This window comes from Microcaecilia unicolor, chromosome 4 (genome assembly GCF_901765095.1).
Source record: "Microcaecilia unicolor chromosome 4, aMicUni1.1, whole genome shotgun sequence".
Classification (NCBI taxonomy): Eukaryota; Metazoa; Chordata; class Amphibia; order Gymnophiona; family Siphonopidae; genus Microcaecilia; species Microcaecilia unicolor.
Genome location: NC_044034.1, coordinates 86,729,364 through 86,754,487, shown reverse-complemented (window position 1 = coordinate 86,754,487; position 25,124 = coordinate 86,729,364). Strand labels below are relative to the sequence as shown.

Here is a 25,124-nt window from a genome sequence, read left to right as displayed (position 1 = left end):
CAATAATGGGATTGAAGCCACTGGTCTGTAGTTAGAGGCTACACTTAGGCTGGTTTGGCTATTCTTCGGTACGAGAGTCAAAATGATGTTGCCATTTTGAGGGGGGAATAGGCCCTGAGATAGCATTAAAGTTATGTTTGAGTGCAAATAGCTTATGAGTAAATTAGGGACTAGGGCAGTTATCAAGTAGGCACTGTGATTTAGCCAATTTGTGAAGAGCGCATTTGACTTGATCAGTTGAAAGTGGGTGAATGGCCGACCAGATTCTGTCTGCTTGGGAGCATAGTGGTGAAGGATCATGTAGATTAAGAAAATGATCTATTGATGTTAGGGAATTATTTAGTTATTGTCTGATTTTAGTTATTTTCTGCTCGAAATATGACACTAATTGATTAGCTGTTGGAGTGGGTTCATTTGTAGTAGTTACAGGTTGAGTATGCAATAGCTTATTTACTAGTGTAGTTTTGAATAGTAAGTGGTTTTTGCTTTGATCATGCTGTTGTATGATATTAATGGCGTTAGCGTGCACTAACAGTTGCACACTTTAGTAAATCTAATCTTTTATTAGTGTTATTATATTTCCTGGAAAGCCAGAGTCACTTGTTCACCCTTTGTTGGCTGTCTCAAGAGAAACTAGAGATTATTCTTTCACCCTCCGAGGTTGTCTTTCCAAATCAGTGTTGAAGGGGATGGGACGACTTCTCTATGAGGAAAGGCTAAAGTGGCTAGGGCTTTTCAGCTTGGAGAAAAGGTGGCTGAGAGGAGATATGATAGAGGTCTATAAAATGAGTGGAATTGAACGAGTAGATGTGAAGCATCTGTTTACGCTTTCCAAAGATACTAGAACTAGGGGGCATGAGATGAAGGTACAATGTAATAAATTTAAAACGAATCAGAGAAAATATTTCTTCACTCAACGTGTAATTAAACTCTGGAATTCGTTGCCAGAGAACGTGGTAAAGGTGGTTAGCTTAGCGGAGTTTAAAAAATGTTTAGATGGCTTCCTAAAGGAAAAGTCCATAGACCATTATTAAATGGACTTGGGGGAAAATCCACTATTTCTGGGATAAGCAGTATAAAATGTTTTGTACTTTTTTGGGATCTTGCCAGGTATTTGTGACCTGGACTGGCCACTGTTGGAAACAGGATGCTGGGCTCTCTATTGTCCCACATCCGATTCCATTAGGCAATTTGGTCTGTCCCAGTATGGCAATACTTATGTACTTTAGTTGGGTTCAATGGAAAGCTTACAGTGCCGTTAACTGCATCAAATATGTTCTTCAAAGAAATAGAAACACTCCAGTTGTCAATTTAGTATATTTTATGCAAAAGAATCTGTTTCCCATAGAAAACCTCCACACAAAAGTAGATGTTTCATGCTATATATTCTAATCAACATGAAATATAATTTATCTTATTTTAAAGTGAAACTAGATAATTGTATTTAGGATATTCTTGAAGCTGTATTTAATTAAAAATTATACAAAACATAGAGCAGTGATTGCAAACAAAACAAAACATGAAAAATGATCTAAGCCTTACAAGTCCTTCAAGCATAACATTGGTTTAGTCCATAATTCTCCAAAAAGTTATTTAGCAGAAAGCAAGATGTTCTCAGGTTACTGGCCCTACAGGCCTTTTCAGATGGAATTGCCTCAATCCACACTTTTGAATCCAGAAAGTATTGCATCCTAGCAAAGAAGGAAAATGGCAAGTAGATGCTATCAGTTCCAACTGACATGCTTACACACAGGTCACTTAGGGGCCTTTTACTAAAGCTTAGCATGCACCAAGCCCTGGATTCTATCAAGGTCACTCAACTTTGGGCAAGCAGGGCAGATATGTGTAAATTAATGAGTTAATGAGCCGTTAATAATCAATTATTGGTGTCAACTGGCACTAATTTGAACTTATGTGTGATCTGCCTATGTGCTAGTCTATAAAACTATGTGCCCAAAGGCCTAGATTCTATACATGGTACCTAAAAAGTCAGTGCCGAAAATCCTCCACGTAAGCAAGCAGTATTCTATAAGCCGCACCTAAAATTTGGCACGGTTTCTAGAATTAACACTTAAGCAGAGAGATCATGAATACATTTTGGTGCCACCATTTGCACAAACGAAAACATGATGGAAATGCCAGTACCTAAATTTATGCAAGGAGCACTGTTATTCTACAATTATGTGTGTAACGCAAAACCACGCTCCTGATCCACCCTGAAACATTCATGACCCTCCCATTTCCATGCCTCCTTTTTTGGGCTGTGCCTAACTTTATGCAGGTAAGTCCCAATTAAATCTAATTAGTGCCAATAATTGATTGTGAAAAAGCCAATTATTGGCGCTAATTGGCTCATTATTCTGTTAACTTGCATGCTCAAATTCAGAATGCTCCTAAATTTGCACGTGCAATTTTTGGTGACTTTTAGAAAGTGTCTCTTGTGCTGCCCAAAAGGGGGTGTGGCCATGGGAGAAGCATGGGTGTGTAAGGGGCATTCCAAAAATTTGGGCATAGTGTTATAGATTTCCAGGGCTGTATGGCCAACTTGTGTACCAAGATTTACACCAGGTTTTAGCAGATGTAAGTCTTCACACCCAAAGTTTGGTATGGAATTGGCGCTAAGCGGTATTCTATTAAGAGCATTTGGCACAGAGCACCCTTTATAGAATATAAGTTTTGCACGGATCTTTTCAGCACCAAAATTCAGGCACCATTTACTGAATCCGGTCCTAAATGCCAAGATGTCCATAGCTATAAAATGGGCTTCTTAGCATTTAGTGAGTGCTAATTCCGTTAGCGCATGCTAATCTTTAATAAAAGGGCCCCTTAGTTCAGAAGTACAAGTAGACACCCATTGTGGGCCTATTTTATAAAGATATATGGATCCCCATTTTACATGGAACATAGAGATCAGAACTGAGATATTCAGGTGAGGACACGCTCAGTTCAGGTGGTATTTAAGTAAAGGCTCTGCATTTCTGCAGGACTGCATATGTTTTTGCTGGCACAAGCAGTGGGAGCAGCCATTTTACAAAGCTACACATTGAAGAAAATCAATGTCATAAGCCTGGCAGCTTCCATGTGGAGGTGCCAACAGTTACATATGGAAGTGGCGATTTCACCACTTCCATATGTAGCTGTCCCCTTTTACCTGTACGTGTAAGTGCCAATAAGTAAGCATGATTTAGCATGTTTCCTAATCAATGTGCGTACTTTATGACTCCCTCCATGCTCTTCCCAGACTGCCTGCCTGGAAATGCCTACAGTAAAAGTATGTACATTTATGTTTATGCTCATGCTTGTATGCCTGTCATAATTTTTAGATTCAAAAACAATGCACTCAGTGAATCTCTACTGCACACTCAAGACCACTGTGTGTCTACAGTTATGTTTTTAATGAGAGGAAAAACCTCATACTCCTGTGGCCACACTTGGTCCCATTTGACCAAAAAAATATATAAATTGTTGGCTCACAGTGAAAAAGTAAGGGTTGTGAATCGGATCTATTTTGATATACACAAGTATAATTTTTAGATTGCCACATATGTGCTGAAATGACTTTATAAGATTACCTCTTATAAGCAATAAAGTTTATTACACCTCAGGATGTATAGTTGACTTTTAGGCCGATGAGCCATATTAAGCCATATTAATAGTGGATGCACTATCCAACATTTAAAAACCTAATGAAGGCCATAGCATACATTTTTTAAAAAGTTATTTATATGTGTGTTACCTTTTACATGGTAACGCCCAAAATGCAATTGGATCTCTAGGTCCATGATTCCTAAGCTCCCTTCAGGCTGATGAAGATAAACGGACCACCACTATCTGGAGTGGAGTGGAGGAGTGGCCTAGTGGTTAGGGTGGTGGACTTTGGTCCTGAGGAACTGAGTTCAATTCCCACTTCAGGCACAGGTAGCTCCTTGTGACTCTGGGCAAGTCACTTAACCCTCCATTGCCCCATGTAAGCCACATTGAGCCTGCCATGAGTGGGAAAGCGCAGGGTACAAATGTAACAAAAAAAAAAAACCTTAAAACAGAGTAGGATCATAAAGACTCCTAAAGCCCCAAGAACCTTCCCACTACTCAAAAATGGCTTGGACTTTACCACTCATCCCTCAGAAGTCACTTAGGCCCTCATGACTGATGAACATCCACTGATCTGGATCTGATTTCTTTCCTGCCAACATTTTGACAGTTTGTTCATAAAGGGGTAGATTCAATAAAGAGCGCCAAAACTTAGGTACTGGGATGATGTGAGCTAAGCATGAATTCTATAATGACAGTTCCATGTGGAACTGCCATTATAGAATACTAGTGCAAGTCTGCAGTTTTGTGCCTAAATTTAGGCACGCCATTAATCAGTTTCTTGACGTAGCACTGCATATGCCTCATTAGTCCCTCATTTTTTGTTAAATATTTTTATATCAAAAATTCAAAAGCTATTTAGCTTAGAAAATGAATGGAGACTCTGCCAACATGGCCAGGTTTCGCAATCTTCTTCAGGGTAGAGCTCCAAAGTAGCATCAGAGGATATTTAAGAAAACTGAGACGTTATTTTGAGGGACCAAAGAGGATGCAGTGCTACATCAAGAAACTGATTATTGGTTGCACTTGCATTGTGATACCTGAGGATCCCCTTACTTAAAAAGATATTTTAGTGTGAATATGAATACACTTGCATGTCTGATGTTGAAAAGTTGAAAATTGGTTCTTTGGGAATATTTGCTGGGAAAATTGATTTTGCCAAATTTAGGCACGAGCACTTATGCCATTCAAAGGCTGGAGTAAGTGTTCACTCACGCCTAATTGCTGGCAGTTAGGCACGTAATTCCTAGTAATATGTATAATATGTGCACAAAACATCTGGTCATGCCCCTGATCTGCTCATGCCCCTCCCACATCCACATACCCTAGAAGTTGAGCATGATAGAATTTTCATGCTCAACGTCTAGAATACTACTACTTATGATTTCTACAGTGCTACAAGGCATACGCAGCGCTGTACAGGGACTAAGCATAGTTGGGTGCCAATTAACATCAATTTAAGCCAATAATTTGCTGTTAATTCTAATTAGCAGCCAATTATCAGATTAACTTGCATGTGGAAACAACCTTATTCTATAAATTGCATGTGCAACTTTGCACATCACGCGTAATGTTAGGCACCTAACTTTATAGAATGTGGGGGTGTATGCTAAAATTCATGCTAAAAATTAGAGCATTCTAAATGTATAGACACCCATAATATTCCTATGGGCATCTACACATTTAGCGCATGTTAATTTTTAGCGAGCGCTAAAAATGCTAACGCACTAGTGTAAAAGTGGCCCTAAGTATGGTACAAAATACAAATAATTATTGACAATGAATAACACTTCAATCAATTTTTTTCGTTTCAGTCCAAAATATTTTAACTCTAGTTTATCACATCTAGGGCCTTGTTTACCAAGCCATGCTGTAAACACTCCGGGTGTCTCTAGCGTTAGCTTGTGCTAATTTTTAGCGCCCTAAGGGCCTCTTTTACAAACTGCGTTACTGATTCCTGGTGTGGCAAATGAAAGGAAGCCCATTCAATTCCTATGGGCTTCCTCTCATTTGCTGCATGGGAATCGGTAGCGCGGCTTTGTAAAAGAAGCCCTAAAAACGCTAGCGCACCTTAGTAAACGGGGCCCCTAGTGAAACAGTTTGTACAAATCCCACATTGAACTGTGAAAGTTCTGAAATGCATTACCATTCTAATACAGAAAAAGTAAAAGTATGCTGATAAGGTTTATGAACTGGGAAAATAAAGAAAAGAATGTACACTAAATAATACTTACTTTCCATTTGAGTCTATTGTTTGTCCATCTTTTCCCATTAAAAGATACTCTACCTTATCCTTTAAGCTTAAGGCACAAGAAGTGCGCTTGAGAAACTGTCGAATGTCGCCTCTCTTAATGGTTTCATCATCATCTAGTTTGGGAATAAACAAAAATATATTTCTAGTATTTTCTTTATCATCATTTTGAACTCCAGTATTGCTAATAAAGAAAATTAAATTATGATTTTTGAGGAGGTGGGGGGAATAATCATATGAGAGCAAACTGCACTAAAAAATGACAACAGTTTGTGAGTTCAATTTAGCTAGTTTCATGAGGGCAGATACAGAGGCACAATATTTGATTAATTACCAGTTAATTATCTGTTATCCAGTTAACTTGAACTGAATATTCAGAGAACTTGTACAGCTGAACTTAGAAATGCCTTAGGACTGCGAACCACGTGGTCCCCACCCTCAGGCACCAGCAGATTTCCACTTTCCTATCCGGGACTCCCCCCCCCCCCCCCCCCCTCAGGTAAACTATTTTCTAACCCCTGGTTACATGTTTTTGGGTGTATGTTTAGGGGTGGGAAGGTCAAAGCTTTCTCCTTCCATGCCCCTCATCCAAAATAAATAATTTCACAGGGACTGAAGCCTCTTTCCTCTCTCTCTCCTGCCCAGCCGTAATCCATAAATTAAATATTTGTGGTCAGTTATGGGAGAGGAACTGATACCCTCTTCCTGCCTTCCAACACTGATTATTTGTAGAAAAGCCCTCCCTGGTCTGTTTATCCTTCACTCCTGGCTATCAGACAAAAAGCAACACAACACAAAACAAAAATCCTGCCCCAGCTGCTTTCCTTCCTGATTACTGTCCATAAATAAAACTTGGGGGTCTGTCTCCCTTCCCTTCCTGTCCAAATGCAGACATGTAGCTCATTAATAATCAATTTTTCTGTAGAAACAATTTTTAGAAACAATTTTTATTGATGACATTTCCAACATATAAATCCAACATTGTCAGTAATATGAACAAGTTTTTTTTGTTTGATTTAGACCAACATCGTCATCACTTTTTTCAAACTTTTGTATGTAATCTAATAATAAAATTATCAAAAACAACATCCTTAACACCCATCACATTATAACATTCTATCTCGTCTTTAACACTTTACAGAACATTAGATGTCGAATCTCATCATGGATAGTATGCCCTCCTCCCCTCTTCGTTTATTATCCCAATCGAATTAATGAAGTTCTTCCCTCCCCCCTCCCTACAAATTCCCTCCCCCCCTCCCCCCCCCTTTTTGAAGCATCAGTTCCTGAGTCCTAGGGATGTTGGACCACCTTTTTATTTGTTATGTTACAGGATTTGTCAGGTAGGAATGCGAGGGTCCCCCAATCTGTTAATAATGTTACTACGTGCGTGGGGTGCAAGGACCTGTATATAGTTTCTCCAAATAAGATATAATTCTTTTTGTCTTTTAAATCGCAAGGCGACAGCTCGAACTTCCATCAACAGTAAAGCATGAAATCTATTACGCCATTGCCAGTATGTCAGAGGCTCCTGCGTAACCCAGTTGACCAGTATGCATTTTTTCCCCACTAAGCAGGCCTTGTAGACCAACAAATTATGGTGGACAGCACCAGCCCCAGACCCTTCGTCCATCCCTAATAGGGCTTGTTCCGGTTTCAGCGAAATTCTTTTGTGTTCCAAATACCCTAAAAAATTAAATATTTTAGTCCAGAACTGCTGGACTTCCGGGCACTCCCACAGAGCATGGTAATATGTACAGGGCACATTTCCACATCTCCCACAAGTTGATTCTCCTACTCCTCCCATTTTGAAAAGCCGTGATTTAGATGTATAAGCCCTGAAAATCACCCTTCCTTGACATTCTCTTAATTCTGCACTGTTTATTCGTTTAGGGATTTGTCGTAAACAACTCAACAGCATATGCAATGTCACCTCCCTTCCAAAATCTGCTGACCATTTCAGTAGAAGCTGGCTCATAGTTTGATGTTTTTTGTGTTGTATCAGTCTTTTGTGAAGGAGTGATATTGAGACCGCCTCCTCAGTAGGCATCTCATACAATTGTTCTATTTTATTGGGCACATCTGCTATGAGAAATTGCGTGGGAATCCCTATTATATAGTGAGATATCTGTTGATGTGCAAAGACATCCGTCCACGAGACTTCACCTATCCCCAATGACTCCACTCCTCTCATCCTACCTGCAGAGTCTACCAGGTCTTGTATAATTTTAAGCCCTTTTTTCTTCCAAATTTTAAATCTAAAATTATCCATTCCTGGAAGGAAGTCTCCATTCCCCACTATAGGTAGTTAATAATCAATTTTTAAAAAAACTGGCAGTGGATAGATTTGTGACTGCCAAATTTATTTATTTATGTATTTCCAGGCACTTGATATACCGCTAGGCCTTAACGGAGGCATAAAGAGGTTGATGAGAAAAAAAAAGTTAAACATAAGAATAAGAGCAGGGGAGTGACTAGGCAGCTGTGGGGAAGACAGATGAGAAGAGGTATGTTTTTAAGGCTTGATTGAAGCTTGTGATGGTGGGCTGGTACCTAATTTGTAAGGGAAGGTTGTTCCATAACTGAGGCCCTAGGGAGCTGAAAGTAGATTTGCGGGTGGAGGAAAGATGAATGTGTGCAGGTGGGGGGGAGTGCATGCTTTCAGCTACCTAGGACTTCAGTTATGGAAAAACCTTTTTTTACACATTAGGAGGGTTTTCCGATAACTGAGAGAACCAGGGGTGTAGCTACGTGAGGCCATGGGGGCATGGGCCCCCACAGATTAAGCCCTGGCCCCCTCTACATTTGCCCCCCCAGCCGCCGAACCCCGCCACTGCCGCCCGCCCCGCCGCCGCATCAGGCACCTTGTTTGCTGGCGGGGGTCCCCAACCCCCACCAGCCGAAGAGTCTTCTTCAGCACCGGTCAACTCCGGCGCCTTCGTTGTGTGATAATCTGTTTCTGACACCTTACGTCCTGCACGAGGCTACATACAGGATGTGCATGGTGCAGGATGTCAGGAGTTCTAAACAGATCATCACACAGCGAAGGCGCCAGAGTCGACCGGCGCTGAAGAAGACTCTTTGGCTGGCGGGGGTTGGGAACCCCTGCCAGCAAACAAGGTACCTGGTGGCAACGGGGGAGGGTTTTTGTGGCGGCGGTGGCAGCGGTGGGGGGTTACGGTTGCGGCAGTGGGGGGGGTCCAAAGTGGCAGGAGGGGGTCAGCGGCGGGGGGAGGCGGCTAAACAGTGCCCCCCCCACCTGGGGCTCTGGCCCCCCTTCCGCCGAGGTCTGGCTACGCCCCTGGGGAGAACTGAAATAAAATTGCTTTCTTCATGGCTGAGCTGGAAGAGACATTTCTGAATACACACCAGACCAAACCTCTAAAATACTACCGGTACATCGATGACATTTTTATGATTTGGACGGAGGGTGAAGAAACTCTGAAACAATTTTATTCTGCATTCAATACATACCATCCTACAATCAGATTCAAAATTGACTACTCCCCAGAAAAAGTCAATTTTTTGGACACCACGGTCTCAATCAGTGATGGCTGTATACAAACATCTATATACAAGAAACCCACAGACAGATGTAGCTACCTCCACAACTCCAGCTTCCATCCTTCACATACAAAAAGATCCATCATTTACAGCCAAGCCACAAGATACCACCGTATCTGCTCTGACCCAGGGGACAGAGACAGACACCTTAAAAGCCTGACTGAATCCTTCAAACAGAAGGGCTACAACCCCAAAATAATCTCCAAGAATATTGCCTCCTTCCTCAAAACACCCAGGGAGAATCTGCTACAGTACAAAAAGAAAAAATCCACAGACAGAATCCCGCTTGTAGTGACATACAATCCAGAGCTGGAAAAACTGAGGAAAATCATAAGAGATCTACAACCTATACTCCAGGAGGATGAATTACTGAAAGAGATATTCCCATCCCCACCAGTACTGGCCTTCCGACAGCCACCCAATTTAAAACACAAGCTAATCAGAAGTAAACTTCCATCACAGACTGAAAAGGAACAGAAGGGCACACTTCCCTGTAATTTATCCAGTTGCAAACTATGCCAAAATATTTCACAGGACCCCAAAGTCATCCACAAAGGAAAGATATTCAACATAAATGGATCTTTCACTTGCTCATCTTCCAATGTGGTATACTGTATATCATTCAGTGTAAAAAATGTAACGAAGGATGCTATATTGGAGAAACAGGCCAGATGCTTAAGACAAGATTCAATTTACATAGACATCATATGAACAATACTGGTGCCAGCAGGGTTCCCACGCCTGTTGGTCAACATTTTACAGGACCAGGACACTGTACCAGTGACTTCACAGTGAGAATCATGAAAGGTAACTTTAAAACCATACAAGAACGTAAGACCTTTGAAGTCAGAATGATTGAATATTTTAACACCCAACAGAAAGGACTTAACAAGGATCTGGGGTTCCTAGCCCATTATAAACCATAAAGCTGTATGTCTCTGTTGATCACCCTCCCCTCACCTATCCACACCCACCCTGTTAGAATATCAATGATATGCTTTGATGTCCCCATGCATACTTCCTACCCACCCCCTCCTCCCACCCTGTCAGACTGTCATAGTAATGCTTGAATGTTTTCACTTATATACACTGTCAGCTAGCACATTTGCTTATTTCCGATCTGAGGAAGAAGGGCAACCTTCGAAAGCTAATCAAGAAATGTATTAAGTTATGTCCAATAAAAAAGGTATCATCTTATTTTCTTTTCCATGTTTTATTTTGTTTGATTTCTATTGATTCACACTTAACAAAATTTAACACCAAAATAAAGATCTCTTTATTAACTTACTAGATTTAAGGACTTCTGTGATTTCAGCCTCATAATATGTAAAAGTGTTCTTTTCAGAATTCTTTCTGATCACTGCTCTGTAGGCTGCAAAGAGATACAGAAAGAGAAGTCAGAATGTACTCAGTTTTATGAGAGATTCAGAAGTAAATGTAGTCAGTTCCTCCAATGATGGGACTGAGGGTGATCCCAGAGATGGGTACAAACAATGGGGTTGATATTCAAAGCAATTTAAACATGCAGGAGAAGCTCCTGGCTGGTTAAATTGCCCCTTAACCTATCAGCACTAACCACTAAAGCCATAGCCGGCTATTTTGTGGGCAGCCCAGGGGTGGAGTTCGCACGTAAAGAGCCGATATCCAGCACTTAATCATCTATGTTAACTGGACAAAGTGGGCCACATAAAACTCAGTCCTATCTTTGTCTGGTTTCACTTAGGTGGTTAAGTGCTGAATATTTACCCCAATATGTTTGGTGTCTGTGGTTTTCCCCATCAGTCTCTTCCCATGCACATTGCACACAGAACAAAGATAGAATCCCTGGTGGCTGCCTTAACAGTCTCTGAACATACACACAAAACTCACACTTGGAAAACCACCAGGGTGGGGTGCTGACACTAGAGGTAGTACTGTAAGACCATCACTAAGTGTTGCTGGTGCTATTTTGAACCCATCACCATTAGATGCAGGAGTGACTGGGGATCACTCCTGCCCCAGAACCTCTAGACTTATAGGGAGTGAAAGAGGTACGCCCGGGGGGCGTATGAGGTAGGAGGAAGGAAGCAAGTCTTTGGGAGAGATCTCTCTGGTGGTAGTGGTGTCTTTGGGAAGGGTCTCTGTTTGGGAAGAAAGAAGCACTCTTCACCTTTGGGAAGCTCTGGTCCCTTTAAGATGGTGTCTGGGATCATTGGGCTGCATGTTAGTGAACTGAAGCTTCTGGGCAGCGAAGGTGCCATCACAATAATTATTAACCATATGTCAGCTTGGCTAGATGGGTACCCAGATCAAAGAATTGCACATGTATTGCATGATGATTTTTTATGAAGGTCTGCTCAACCAATATTTAGGCCAGCTGCTGGTAAAACATATTCCCAATGCAGCATCCACCAATATCTACCCCCAAATGAAGCTCAATATTGAGTTATTTGCAGGATGCATGACTAATCTCTTTCTAATGCTGCCATTCAAGAGCATGTTTATATCACTATTAACTATAGTTCCACAGAAGACACTGGGTAAGCTCCTGCTGATTCTGGATCTTTCTTACCCATGAGGCATATCAGTGGATGATTTCCCATTTCATGCAGTGCGTTTTTTCTAGTGTAAAAGGTGCCGGTACTCAAATGTCAGGCCACCCTTCAGGGGTGGTGTGATCACTGAGGGACTCGCCCCACAATAGCCAGGCCCCCTGCAACCAGTCACAGAATCTATGACAAGGCAGAATTGGTGTGTAGGGCCTGAGCTCTTTCATTAAAACTTTAGCAGACAATGAAAAAGGTGCTGGTACTCAGTACCCCCAAGTACCCCCTCAAAAAAAGCCCCGATCCCATGAAGTATTCTTTGATGATTAAGGCAAATATTTGCCTACCTTTCACCTGGCCAAGCCTCTTTCTGGTGGGTGTTGCTCCAATGTATCAACAACCACATTGTAATGATAGTTGTTGGCCAACGTAGGCTGGTGACCTGATGACCCATGTGGCATGAGGTGCTCAATACATTATACATGTATCTGGTTGCTGCTTATAGTGTTATTAAGTGGATGGCTGGGAGGGAGAAGAGGTAGGGTGAGAAGAAATGTCGGGAGCACATCGCTATTTTGTGCAATGTGGCCCAGGCTCTTCACTAATGCCATTTGCTCAGCTTTAAAATATACAGCTATTTCACTGTGTGCTGCAATAGGCAGTGGTGTTGATCCTATTCTTACAGCTCTACTGTTCTTAGCAGCTTTCTAAACAGTACTTTCAGTAGTGCTTGCCAGCTGCATTTACACAACTATGTAGCTTTTTACTAAGCTTGTATTTCGCATTGTTTGCAATGTTAGATAATACAAATACATTTTCAAAAAGTCTTTCTGATGCCTTACCATAGTCTACAATCGGAGTGTGACATGCAAAGCGTACCCGTGTCTCATCTATTATGTTTGCATCACTAGTATTTTTTTCCTTGGGACAAGGACCTAGAAAGAAAGTATAAGATGATTGTAAATCTTGAACTGTATCTAAATAAATCCTTTATAGGTAAGACCTGTTGTAAGTAACTGAACCTTATATTACGATATTGTAGGGATGGGCTAATATTTGCAAAAACATGGGAAATGTCAATGACATCTTTCATGTAGTTAACAAATGAAAATGAGACGAAAACCCCCCATAACATTTTGTGTTTTTTTTGTTTGCTGATAATAGTGCCTATGCTGGCTCCTTTTGCAAAATGGCTACTGTGACTATCAGCGGCAATCTCGTGAGTCTGCTACTGAAGGTCACAGCTGCCATTTTAATGGTGGAGGAGGAGGAGGCATGGGCAGGAGTGACTGTGGATCACGGCTGCTCCGACTAGGTCACTAGCGGGCTCATTTTCGAAAGAGAAGGACGTCCATCTTTCAACATAAATCTGAAGATGGACATCCATCTCCCAGAGACGTCCAAATCAGTATAATCAAAACCCAATTTTGGACGTCTCCAACTGCAGTCGCAAAGGCGTCCACATTTCAAGGGGGCGTGTCGGAGGCGTAGCGAAGGCGAAACTTGGGCATGCCTAACACTTGGACGTCTCTGACCCATAATCAAAAAAAGCAAGGACGTCCCTGACGAACACTAAAACAGCTAGCCAGGGATACACTATGCTTAGCCCTGGGTATCCAAGATGACTTCAGCACTTCATCAATTGTAGGTGGCACAAAGGCTACTCATTCCTTCCTTCTTTGTGAAGGGCTAAGCATAGTGTGTCCCTGGCTAGCTGTTTTAGTTCTGTACCCCTGATGCAGCCTATCCGGCGAAACATGGCCATATCAGGTCTGTTCTAATAAAGAGTTTTTGGATTTGACAGTGTCTGCTCCAGTCCTTCTTTTACAATGGAGGTAGGGCGTGCAGATCTATCTCATTCATATTCATTATGGGTATCCTGAAAACCCCGCTGGCTAAGTTTGCCCCAAGGACTGGGTTGAGAACCCCTGATCTAGAGGGTGATTTGCATCTAAATGATCACAAAAGAAAAATAAGGCTCTTACAAAGTTTTGCAGGCAATATAAGAGAAGAAACACCAAGTTTGGAAATATATACTGTATATATATCAGAATTTATTGGGAATATAAAAAAGTATGTTAGACCACAAATTTAATGTTGGATTGCATATTGATTTATGTTTTATATTGTTTATCACTTTAGGAGTTGTTTTTGTCTAGCGAGCAGTTTAAAAATCTAACAAATAAATACCTCAAGAGTATAAACATTACAAAGTGACAAACATATTTGAACAGAACAAGAGGATATGTTGGAGAAAAAGATTCTTTAACTGGTGGTGGCTGCATACAAAGCAGTCTTGTGGAAAAAGAGGCAGAAAAAAAATTGATTTTCAAATTGTAAATATAATAGCGAGAACAGAAAGGCCTCAGCCAAATGAGAACATTAGGCTCCAGCCAAATAACATATACATTACTATAATACACTGGGAAAATGGTTTGTTTAATTGACTCCATGGACTTTAGGGAAAGGGAAATGGGACTTGATAGACTGCCTTTCTGAGGTTTTTGCAACTACATTCAAAGTGGTTTACATATATTTAGGTACTTATTTTGTACCAGGGGCAATGGAGGGTTAAGTGACTTGCCCAGAGTCACAAGGAGCTGCAGTGGGAATTGAACTCAGTTCCCCAGTATCAAGGTCCACTGCAATAACCACTAGGCTACTCCTCCACTCCACTTAGGGGCCCTGTAATTTTATGGGAGGAATGCAGTAAATGGTGCTCAACGTTAGGTTCTGCGAATGTCCGCCCTAAGTTAGCATTCTATAAGGGGTGCTCGGTGCAGAGTGCCATTTATAGAATATTAGCTTAGGGGCCCTGTAACTAAGCGGTAGTAAGCCCACCGTGGTCTTACCTCACAGCAATGCAGACCTATTAGATTGTAAGCTCTTTGAGCAGGGACTGTCTTTCTTCTATGTTTGTGCAGCGCTGCGTACGCCTTGTAGCGCTATAGAAATGCTAAATGCTAAATAGTAGTTGTAGTAACTTCCAGTGTGTGGCATTTCCAGCGCTAGCGGAAATATTTGAAAAATATTTTTGCTGGGGGTTACCCAGCGGTAATCGAGCAGTGCCGCGAGCTGGCTAGTTACTGCCGGGTTAGCGCCAGAGCCCTTACCGCCACCACAATGGGTGGCAGTAAGTGCTCCCCCTGCATGGCCATGTGGTAAGTGCAATCTTACCACATGGCCATTTCTTTTTTTCAGCCTTTTTACCAGCTGTGGTAAAAAGGGTCTCAGCGCGCAGCATAAACAGCCGCAGTCGCTAGTGCAGGACCTCTTTTACTGCAGCTTAGTAAAAGGGCCTCTTAGTGCAGATTTAGTGCCTAACTTTCAGTGCCAGCATTTACACCTGTCAAAAGCTTATGTAAATGCTGGTACCGTAACAAACAGGATCAAAGAGATTACCAAATGATACTGCCAAGTACAAAATACTCTATAATATAAATGGTTAGGCTGATACTCAAAAAATTTAACTAATGCTTAGAATTACTTAAAACATTTTTGGAGGAAAAGGATCTCAGAACAATAAGTACATAAGTATTGCCATACTGGGACAGACCAAAGGTCCATCAAACCCAGCATCCTGCTTCCAACAGTGACCAATCCAGGTCACAAATACCCGGCAAGATCCCAAAAAAGTACAAAACATTTTATGCTGCTTATCCCAGAAATAGTGGATTTTCCCCCAAGTCCAATTTAATAATGGTCTATGGACTTTTCCTTTAAGAAGCTGTCTAAACTTTTTTAAAACTCTGCTAAGCTAACCGCCTTTACCACATTCTCTGGCAACAAATTCCAGAGTTTAATTACACGTTGAGTGAAGAAACATTTTCTCCAATTCGTTTTAATTTTACTACTTTGTAGCTTCATCGCATGCCCCCTAGTCCTAGTATTTTTGGAAAGCGTAAACAGACGCTTCACGTCTACCCGTTCCACTCCACTCATTATTTTATAGACCTCTATCATATTTCTCGTCAGTCGTCTTTTCTCCAAGCTGAAGAGCCCAGCCGCTTTAGCCTTTCCTTATAGGGAAGTCATCCCATCCCCTTTATCATTTTAGTCGCCTTTCTCTGCACCTTTTCTAATTCCACATCTTTTTTGAGATACGGCCACCAGAATTAAACACAATATTTGAGGTGCGGTCAATCTCTATTAAACAGCTTCTAAAAAGTTCATTCCTTTTCCAATCTGTTAAGATATGGAATAATCTCCCACAGGTGATTCACTTAGTACCTTCATATTATTTGTTTCAATTAAAAATATATCTGTTTCATAAATACCTTATTTAACAACTGTAATTTGATATGTAAACAATTTTTATTGTATTTTTCCTGGTGCTATTCATCAGCTTCTTTATTTGTGACCCTGCATGGAACCTTAGGAGAAGATGGGTTATTAATGTCTAAGATAAGATAAAATAAGGTTACTGAGCAATAGAGCACACTTTTTCAACAATAAGTTTAGGTTAAAACCGACCTGAAATCACATGGGAATGTCATTTCGAATGAATGCACATCCCCAGTAAGTTGTAGCAGTTGCAAGTTCCAAATAGAGAACTAAGTTAACATTTTGATAATAGAAAAGAGAATTCAGTGTGGGTAATATTCAACCTGCAGCAATAAGTGGCTTGTAAGCTGCTCCCAGCCATGGAGTGAACTAACCCCAGCTATTGAATGCTGGGGGTATGCATGGCTCCCGGAACTGAATAACCGGGTATATGCGCTGACCTGAATGTTAACTGAGCTCCAGACGATATTCAGACCAGCGCCCAGTTAACTCAGGGCCCCGTTTACAAAGGTGCGTTAGCATTTTTAATGTGCACTAAAAATTATCACGCTCTAACCATTTATATATCCATAGGAATATTATGGGTGTCTATATGGTTAGCGCATGCTAATTTTTAGTACATGCTAAAAAAGGTAGTGCACCTCTGTAAAAGACCCCCTTGGTGCATAAAGTTAGGACAACCTTTTTTCTGCCCGAATTTAGGGGCCCTTTTACAAAATTGTGGGACGGCTAACGCGCGTGAGCCCAGCGGTAATTCTGAGTTTGGTGGGTGCCGAATCCTGCATTAGAAAATATTTTTCTATTTTCTACCATGGGGGGGTGGGAGTTCCTGGTGGTAATTGGCCACATTTGCGCACGATGCATGGTTACCACGCAGCTAGCGTGTGAGCCCTTACCGCTAAGTCAATGGCTGGCGGTAAGGGCTCAGGCCGTAAATAGGTGTGCACAAGTTTTAATTTTTGCACACGCCCATTTCCCATGCCCAGTAAAAAATGGCTTTTTCCCCAGCCATGGTAAAAAATCACCCAAAAGATGTGCCCACATTGCAGCTTTGTAAAAGGACCCCTTAATGTGCTTACTTAGCTTGTTAGAATACTGAGGGCCCTTTTACTAAGCCGTATAAATGCCTACGTGCACCCAATACGTGGCAATTCTAAGTTACTGCCCGGCTACCATTTTTTATGTGCGCCCACTACGCACACTGGAAAATTTTCTGGTGCGCGGGCGGTAACCGGGCAGTAATTGGCATTTTACGTGTGTACACCATTAGTGCTTGGTTACCGTGTGAGACCTTACCGCTAGGCCAATGGCTGGTGGTAAGGTCTCAGACTCAAAATGGACATGTGGCAATTTTCATTTTGCCGCACGTCCATTTTTGGCAAAAATTTTAAAAAGGCATTTTTTTACAGGTGCTCTGAAAAATGATTCTGTGCGCGGCCAAAACATGCATCTACACTACTGCAGGCCATTTTTCAGTGCGCCTTAGTAAAAGGGCCCCTAAATATTGCTGCTACCTGGCTAAGTGCTAACTCCACCTCAGCCGCACTCCTGGACTGCTCCTAGCTTAGCCGGTTAGAGAACGGCCAGTCAGCAGAGATATTCAGTGACCTCTCTTCTCTCATCTCTCCCTACATTCCTCCCCGTAATCTCCGCTCGCTGGACAAATCTCTGTCGTCCCCCTTCTCCTCCACTGCTAATTCTAGGCTTCATTCCTTTTCCCTCGCGGCACCTTATGCCTGGAATGGACTTCCTGAGCCTGTACACCTAGCTCCATCTCTACCTGTTTTCAAACCTATGCTGAAAACCCACCTTTTAACCACTGCTTTTGGCTCCTAACCACTACTCAATTCCCCTATCCTTGTTCCTTCTCACCCAGTACTTTCCTCGCCCTTAACTGTCTTGTCTGTCTGTATTTTTAGATTGTAAGCTCTATCGAGCAGGGACTGTCTCTCTGTGTCAGGTGTTCAGCGCTGCGTGCGTCTGGTAGCGCTATACAAATGTTAATAATAATAATAAACAACACTGCTGATTATAAGTGGCAGGCCAGCTCAGCAGAGTTTAACCAGGCAGGAGCCTGTCCTGCTTGATTAAATCCTTTTCAATATCAACCACAGTGGTCTTAATGTTCCTTTAGTTTAATCACACTGTACACAAACATTATTGAGAAAGAAATGATTATTTGGCAAAGTATTTACTGATGTGTTTACCTTCTGCACACTGACAAACGTCTCCCTGGCACAATTTGGATACCATGGAACTTTTCTGTGGTGCATTATAAAATATACTGCATTGTCTACCTAAATAATGCAAAATAAAATGTTATATTCAGGCATGCAAAGGATAATAAGATGGAAATCACATTGACCTCAATCTTCATCTGGAAAGCAAACATAACTAGATAATTTTAACCATCGAAAGAACCAGATTTTGTGCTTAAAATTCTCCTGAATCTAGTTGGGCAATTTTAATCAGTTATATATTGGCCCCTATTTGTGCAGCTGTGGTTAGATGCTTAAATTTATCCAGTTAGGGGATAATTTTATAACTGTGTGTATGCATAAAAATTACCCCAGGGAAACTATGTGCTTACAACAATGATACCTGCTCTTTTGCATGTAAAATTTCTGAGTTAACTCATGCATATATTCAAATTTTTAACAGCGTGGAGTTCATTTTAAAAACAGGGCACCCATATAAAAAGTCTTAAAACAAGTTTTTTATGATGAATTTTCAAATGCAAGAAAACAAGGCCACTTAACAAAACTGTTCGGCACAATTTAGACAGACAGTTTTGTGGAAACTTTGAAAAAACAGGTTTATTTTATTTCTTGATTTAGACTAATTTATTTACTATCCTGCAAATTGCGAATAAAGCATTCTACTGCAAAGTTTGAACAACAAGGCTCTGATTCACTAACATTCAGTACCCAGGCTATCTATCGTTTCTGCAGGTTACCATGTGCACATTTTGCCATAGTCCCATTCTTTTTAATGAGGTTGATTCACTGACCTATGTGTTAGTCTATGTTAATACTAGCACTGGTTAAGATACTGTTTTCTATAAGTGGTTGGAAATCACACATTGGGCCCGATATTCAGCCAGCGGCAGGCAGCATATTTACTGTCCACTGCTGGCATTAAGGGGGAGGTTCTATATATGGCACCTAAAAAATCAGTGCTAAAATCAGTGCGGACTAAGTGTATTCTATAATTGGTGCCTAGATTTAGATGCCAATTATAGAATACACTTAGTTGATATCTCAGTACATCCATTTGACTACTCAACAAAGCTGGTTTGCACTGAATAACCGCGCCTAACTGGCTATGTCACATAACATAGCTGTTAACCGGGATATTCAGCAAGAGTTAACCAGTTATCTCCCGCTGAAAATCTGCAGTTAGGCGCTTAAACCCTATTTAACCGGCCAGGAGTCGTTCCTGGCCAGTTAAATAGCTTTGAATATCGAGGGGATTGTTTCTAAACCTCCTAATAGACAGACCTTGACAAGCTTTTGGAGTTTTTATATGGAAATTTGAAAAGGGAAAAAGTATATACGTATGTCTGTAAGGTTCTTGATGTTCAAATCAGAGCTTTATATGTTAATTTTTATTTTTAACAGTTTTTTAATCTCATGCTATACAGATTAAAATTTCTAAAATGTGGTCTCCATCATGGACTGGCCTAGTGATTAGACTAATGCAGTGCTTCTCAAACCTGGTCCTGGAGGCACTTCAGCCAGTCAGGTTTTCAGGAAACCCACAATGAATATTCATGAGAGAGATTTGCATGTACTGCCTCCATTGCATGCAGATCTCTCTCATGAATATTTATTGTGGATATCCTGAAAACTTGACTGGCTGGGGTGCCTCCAGGACCACGTTTGGGAACCATTGGACTAATGAATGGGTAATCCTCTGGGCAAACCACTTTATCTTCTGTTGTCTTAGGTATCCATATTGATTATAAATGCTTTAGGACATGGGTTTGTACTGTATTGTTCATGGTTGTAAAGCACACTGATGCAGGACACTATTTAAATAAAGAAATAAACCCCCACCATTTCCCCAAAGGCATTGCTTATATTTTTTCTTTACCAACAGGTATTCAATTTACCTGGGTTATAGAAATCATACAGAATGGCGTTAGCTGGCTGTACCAAGCCCATGGGATTAATTTTCTTGGCACGAAATTTTATACAATCCCCTTCTGATTCATTTGAGATCTATATACAAAGAACAAAATCCAAAAACAAACATTTTATAAGATTCAATATGAGGATTATTCTATAAAGATATTGGGGCTGATACTTAGCCGGTGGGAGAAAGCCCATATAAGTGCTGTGGTTAGCCCTGATCCCGGATATTCAATGCCGGGCTGTTTCCGGTGACTGGCTTTAAATATCCTGGGTTTTTTTGGGGGGGGGGCTGGTGTTAACTTAACTGCTAAGGGCCTTTTACCAAGCCACGGTAGCTTTTTTGGCACGCGTTAAAAATAAGCATGCACTAAATGCTAGAGATGACCATACATTCCTATGGGTGTCTCTAGTGTTTAGCGTGCACTAATCATTAGCGTGCGCTAAAAACACTATTGTGACTTAGAAAAAGACACAGTAAGTGAATATCCATCATTGGCAGTTTAAGTTAATAGTGGGCACAGATAGGACTGCTATTTATGTGGTCTGATTTGCCCACTAAACTTAGCCGGTCAGCGCTGAATATTGCTGGTTAAGTTTTTGGCGCTGACTGTGAATGTTTAGCACAGATAACTGGTTATCTCGTGCCAAATATTCCCGTTTAGGCACCAAAATGCTAGTAACCGGTCAGTGGCCGTTTCTGGCCGGTTAAAAAATGTTGACTCCCAGGAGGATCATTTTTAACCTTGGTGTAATACATCATCTTGTAGGTCTCTGTCCAGTGACTTCTACTTCTTGCCCTCACAGGTATATTATATACATCTGGACAAGTGACACTGAGGGGCCCTTTTACTAAAGGGTTGCCGTGTGGCAACGAGATTGCTGCGTGGCAATCCAGAACTACCGCCGGCCCAACGCCTTGAGTGTGCGCCATTTCTGGCACAACAAAAAATAGTTTTGTAATTTTTACCACAGCGTTAACCTGGTGTTAATTGGTCAGCACCGTGCGCTGCCCAGTTACCGCCAGGTTACTGCTCCCCACCACATGGCCATGCGGTAAGAGTAATCTCACCACATGTCCATTTTTTAAAGGGGCTTTTTACCCGCTGCGGGAAAAAAAGTCCTGGTGCACAGGAAAAATGACCTCCGTTGCTACCGCAGGGCCCTTTTGTACCGCAGCGTGGTAAAAGGACCCCTGAGTAAGCACATTTGTACACTGGACAGAGACAAGCCAAGCAATCAGATTAATACTCAAACATCATATTGAGCACAGACTATAGGGCATATGGAGCTCAAAGATGAGAAATAATGTCTAGCATACATAATGTAAGATGTTCTCTGAGGCGAGGGTGAGCTCAGAAGACAAGTAGTCCTCGGGACATACCAAGTCAGTCTTGTTTTCAAGAGAGTGAATATGCATGAGATTGATTTGCATACACTGGAGGCAGTGCATACAAATTTGTCTCGTGCATGTTCATTGTGGATATCTTGAAAACCAGACTGGCTTGGTGTGTCCTGAGGACCAGGTTGAGAACCCCTGGAATAGAGTGATGGTTCAGAAATCACCAGGGCCACTTTTATCTGCAGCATAGGGGTGGTCCCCTTTTTAGCAGTCCTTTTTATGCAGGTAAACAGCTGATTACCCATGTAACAAGACTGGAAAATTGTTCTGATTATAACTATATTCAGGAAATACACAATAGATCTACATTGGGGGGGGGGGGGGGGGGGGGGCAACTCTATAACTGTGCTCCTATACTTACACACCTATTTTCCATTATAGAATACAGTGCGTTCTTGCTATTCACATGATCAGTATTTGCTATTTTACGCATCTGTAGAGGTGCGAATAGAGGTCACAATACGTCATTTGTGCCACTTTGTTCGCTTATTCTCAGACATGCACATTTCAAAACTGCCTTCTTTTGCTTTCACTTTCGCTTTTGTGCTTTTGGCGTTTGCTTCTGGAAATGGCCACCAAAAGTCCAGATTTTTGTTCAGTGCTGTCCCATGTAAGAACCTAACCCTGTATTTCCCACAGGAATAATTATTCACTTTCCGCGGTTTTGTGGAAACATAGGTATAGTTGGAACCTGACCCCTATTTTCCATATGGACATTGTGTCAGTATTTGCAAATTCGTGGTTTGTGATGTTTTCTTATGAACCACACCATCCTGAATAGCAAGAATGCACTGTACTAGTATAACTGGGTTATATGCATATATACTGTTAGGCACGAGTCATAGAATTAGTGTAAGTGCTTAAGAAGGAGAGGATTATAAAAAATGAGGAGAAACCCTGGATAAAAAAATATTAAACAAAAAATGTTCTACATTAAATTCAGACGAAAAGTTTCTTTAGAGTATGATAGTTTAAAATTTTTTTTTTTTAATTTTAAGTACTTCTGCCATCCCATTCTCTCTCATGAAAAAAACTTTTAAAGCAAGACTCCTGGTCTCTATTTAGCTACTGTGAAAATGAACTGCTAAAGGTAGGGAAAAACACCGGATCCACTCACCCTTCCAAAGTAGAGGTATACTTTTCCTTTCTTGTATTCATAGTGGTCAATATACCTATCTGCAGAATTAGTCAACTATATAAAAGAAATCAATAGAAAAAAACATTAACCTCTAATTATCTGATTCAAACAATTATATCAAGCTAGGGTCAGATTTCCCTTTAGGTAATAATAATAATAATAATAAAAAAATGTTTTTATATTTCACATTATCTCCAAATTCTAAGCAGATAATTTAACACATACACAGAGGGCTTGATGATTTTTCTTTGAATTTAGTAGCCAGTCCAAAAACGTAGGAACCAGCAGGTAAGACCTCTTTTACCGCTCCCTTTTCTCAATCATATTGTCTCCACTGACGTTTGTGGAAGGGAGGGGCATCTCCTTTGAGGTCTGTCACAACTCATTAAGGGAGGGTTAAGTGACTCTGGGCAAGTCACTTAACCCTCCATTGCCCCAGATACAAAATAAGTACTTGAATATATGTAAACCACTTTGAATGTAGTTGCAAAAACCTCAGAAAGGCGATATATCAAGTTCCATTTCCATTTCCCTTTTTTCAATCATTCTCTCTCCACTGAAGTTTGTGGAAGGGAGGGGCATCTCCTTTGAGGTCTGTCACAACTCATTAAGGGAGGGTTAAGTGACTCTGGGCAAGTCACTTAACCCTTCATTGCCCCAGGTACAAAATAAGTACCTGAATATATGTAAACCACTTTAAATGTAGTTGCAAAAACCTCAGAAAGGCGATATATCAAGTTCCATTTCCATTTCCATTTTTTCAATCATTGTCTCTCCACTGAAGTTTGTGGAAGGGAGGGGCATCTCCTTTCAGGTCTGTCACAACTCATTAAGACCTGATTTACTAAGGCTGTTTTCCCTGTCAATATGAAAGAACTTATTAAACCTGGCTCTAAATATACCATTACACAATGGCATATTAAAAGCCAGATTTAATTTTCCTTCCTCTACCCTGCCACATCCTGTCAACAGTGCCTCCTTGATAGATGTACATGAGGTGTTGCCTCTTGGCTTCACCTATCACTGTGGACCAGGCCCTATCGGCCTACTTGGGTAGGGGAGGGGGATGATCATTTTAATAGCTGCTTTCTGAACCAACTCCACCCGTTGTTATCCTTTTATTTCCTCAACTCCCTACATTTCTTTGGGATTTCAAAGACCTCTCTCTCTCAGAACATTACACATCTAAGAAGTCACAACAAGTAAACATCCAGCTCTTCATTCAGCTTGCATGCCTCAGGAGCAGAGGGTTTCCAGTATATACTGGAAAAAGCCAAATTGCATGATGAAATGGATCTTGGTAGTTAAATCATTCATTCTTACCCCAAACAGAAGATACATTCTGATTATTAAACTTTGAAATGTGTCCTTTTATATGGATACTGTGACAGAGGAATAGTACAGATGAACCTTTAGGCTGTATTCCAATATTCCTTTCGAAGAAGGGGCTCTAAGACCTTTCATAAAATCTTTCTGATGACAGAAACTAGGCACTTATCATCAAATTCTCCCAGGCAAACCTGTCTATGGAGACACTCTGATACTCCTTCATGCATCTCTTAAATGAACTTATTTCCATAGAACGCTCCAACCCTACTCTAACTCTCATGGTGATTTTTTTCCCCCAGCCCAGAAGATTTAGGCTGCTTCTGCCAATGTTGGTGCTTCTTTTGCCCTTCTTCTAGTACTTTGGGGTATTTCTGCCACTCTTGGTGTCTTGAAGTGCCGTTATCTCTGTGGCTGATGCTTACCAGCACGTTTTAAGCAAGTTTCTTTAAAAATGGATATAAAATCCCACATCTCAAAATGAACTGCAACAAAAATTTTCCCAATGCACATCGCTACATTATAACTACAAAGTCTGTCTTTAATGCCTATGATGATACAGATTATCAGTGATTTTAATGTCCAATAGTAAATCTAGCATGAGAAGAAGACGCAAAGATGTTTAGCAAGTTATTTCTGCTGTTGATGCCTGCTGGACATGACAGAAAAGTACTTCATCTTGCCCTCACTATTCAGTTGGAAATCCTCTGCGAGGGCCGAAGAGGACCCAGAAAGAGCCTCTTGGTGACTCAGGGCGAGGGTGAGTGGATTAGCTATGGAGAAGCCTCTTGAAGACTTGTGGGGAGTGGATAAATGGAGGCTGGCTATCTCAACAAATGCATTAGTCTACCAAAGCAATCAACCAGATCTTAATTACACTTCCAGGAATGTGTCCTGGCAGGTAAAAGCT

At 41.1% G+C, this 25,124-nt stretch overlaps 1 protein-coding gene across 1 annotated transcript in view; it reads right to left on the bottom strand.

Moving 5' to 3' along the window:
* Nucleotides 1–1,450: 1,450 nt before the first annotated feature.
* LOC115468593 (complement C4-A-like) overlaps nt 1,451–25,124 on the bottom strand; it is a 154,373-nt gene continuing 130,699 nt past the window's right edge. The window contains 7 exon segments of the mRNA XM_030200408.1: nt 1,451–1,691; nt 5,826–5,958; nt 10,695–10,778; nt 12,774–12,866; nt 18,423–18,512; nt 20,330–20,438; nt 22,868–22,942. Coding sequence (XP_030056268.1) covers nt 1,550–1,691; nt 5,826–5,958; nt 10,695–10,778; nt 12,774–12,866; nt 18,423–18,512; nt 20,330–20,438; nt 22,868–22,942 — 726 coding nt within the window. The 3' untranslated portion in view covers nt 1,451–1,549.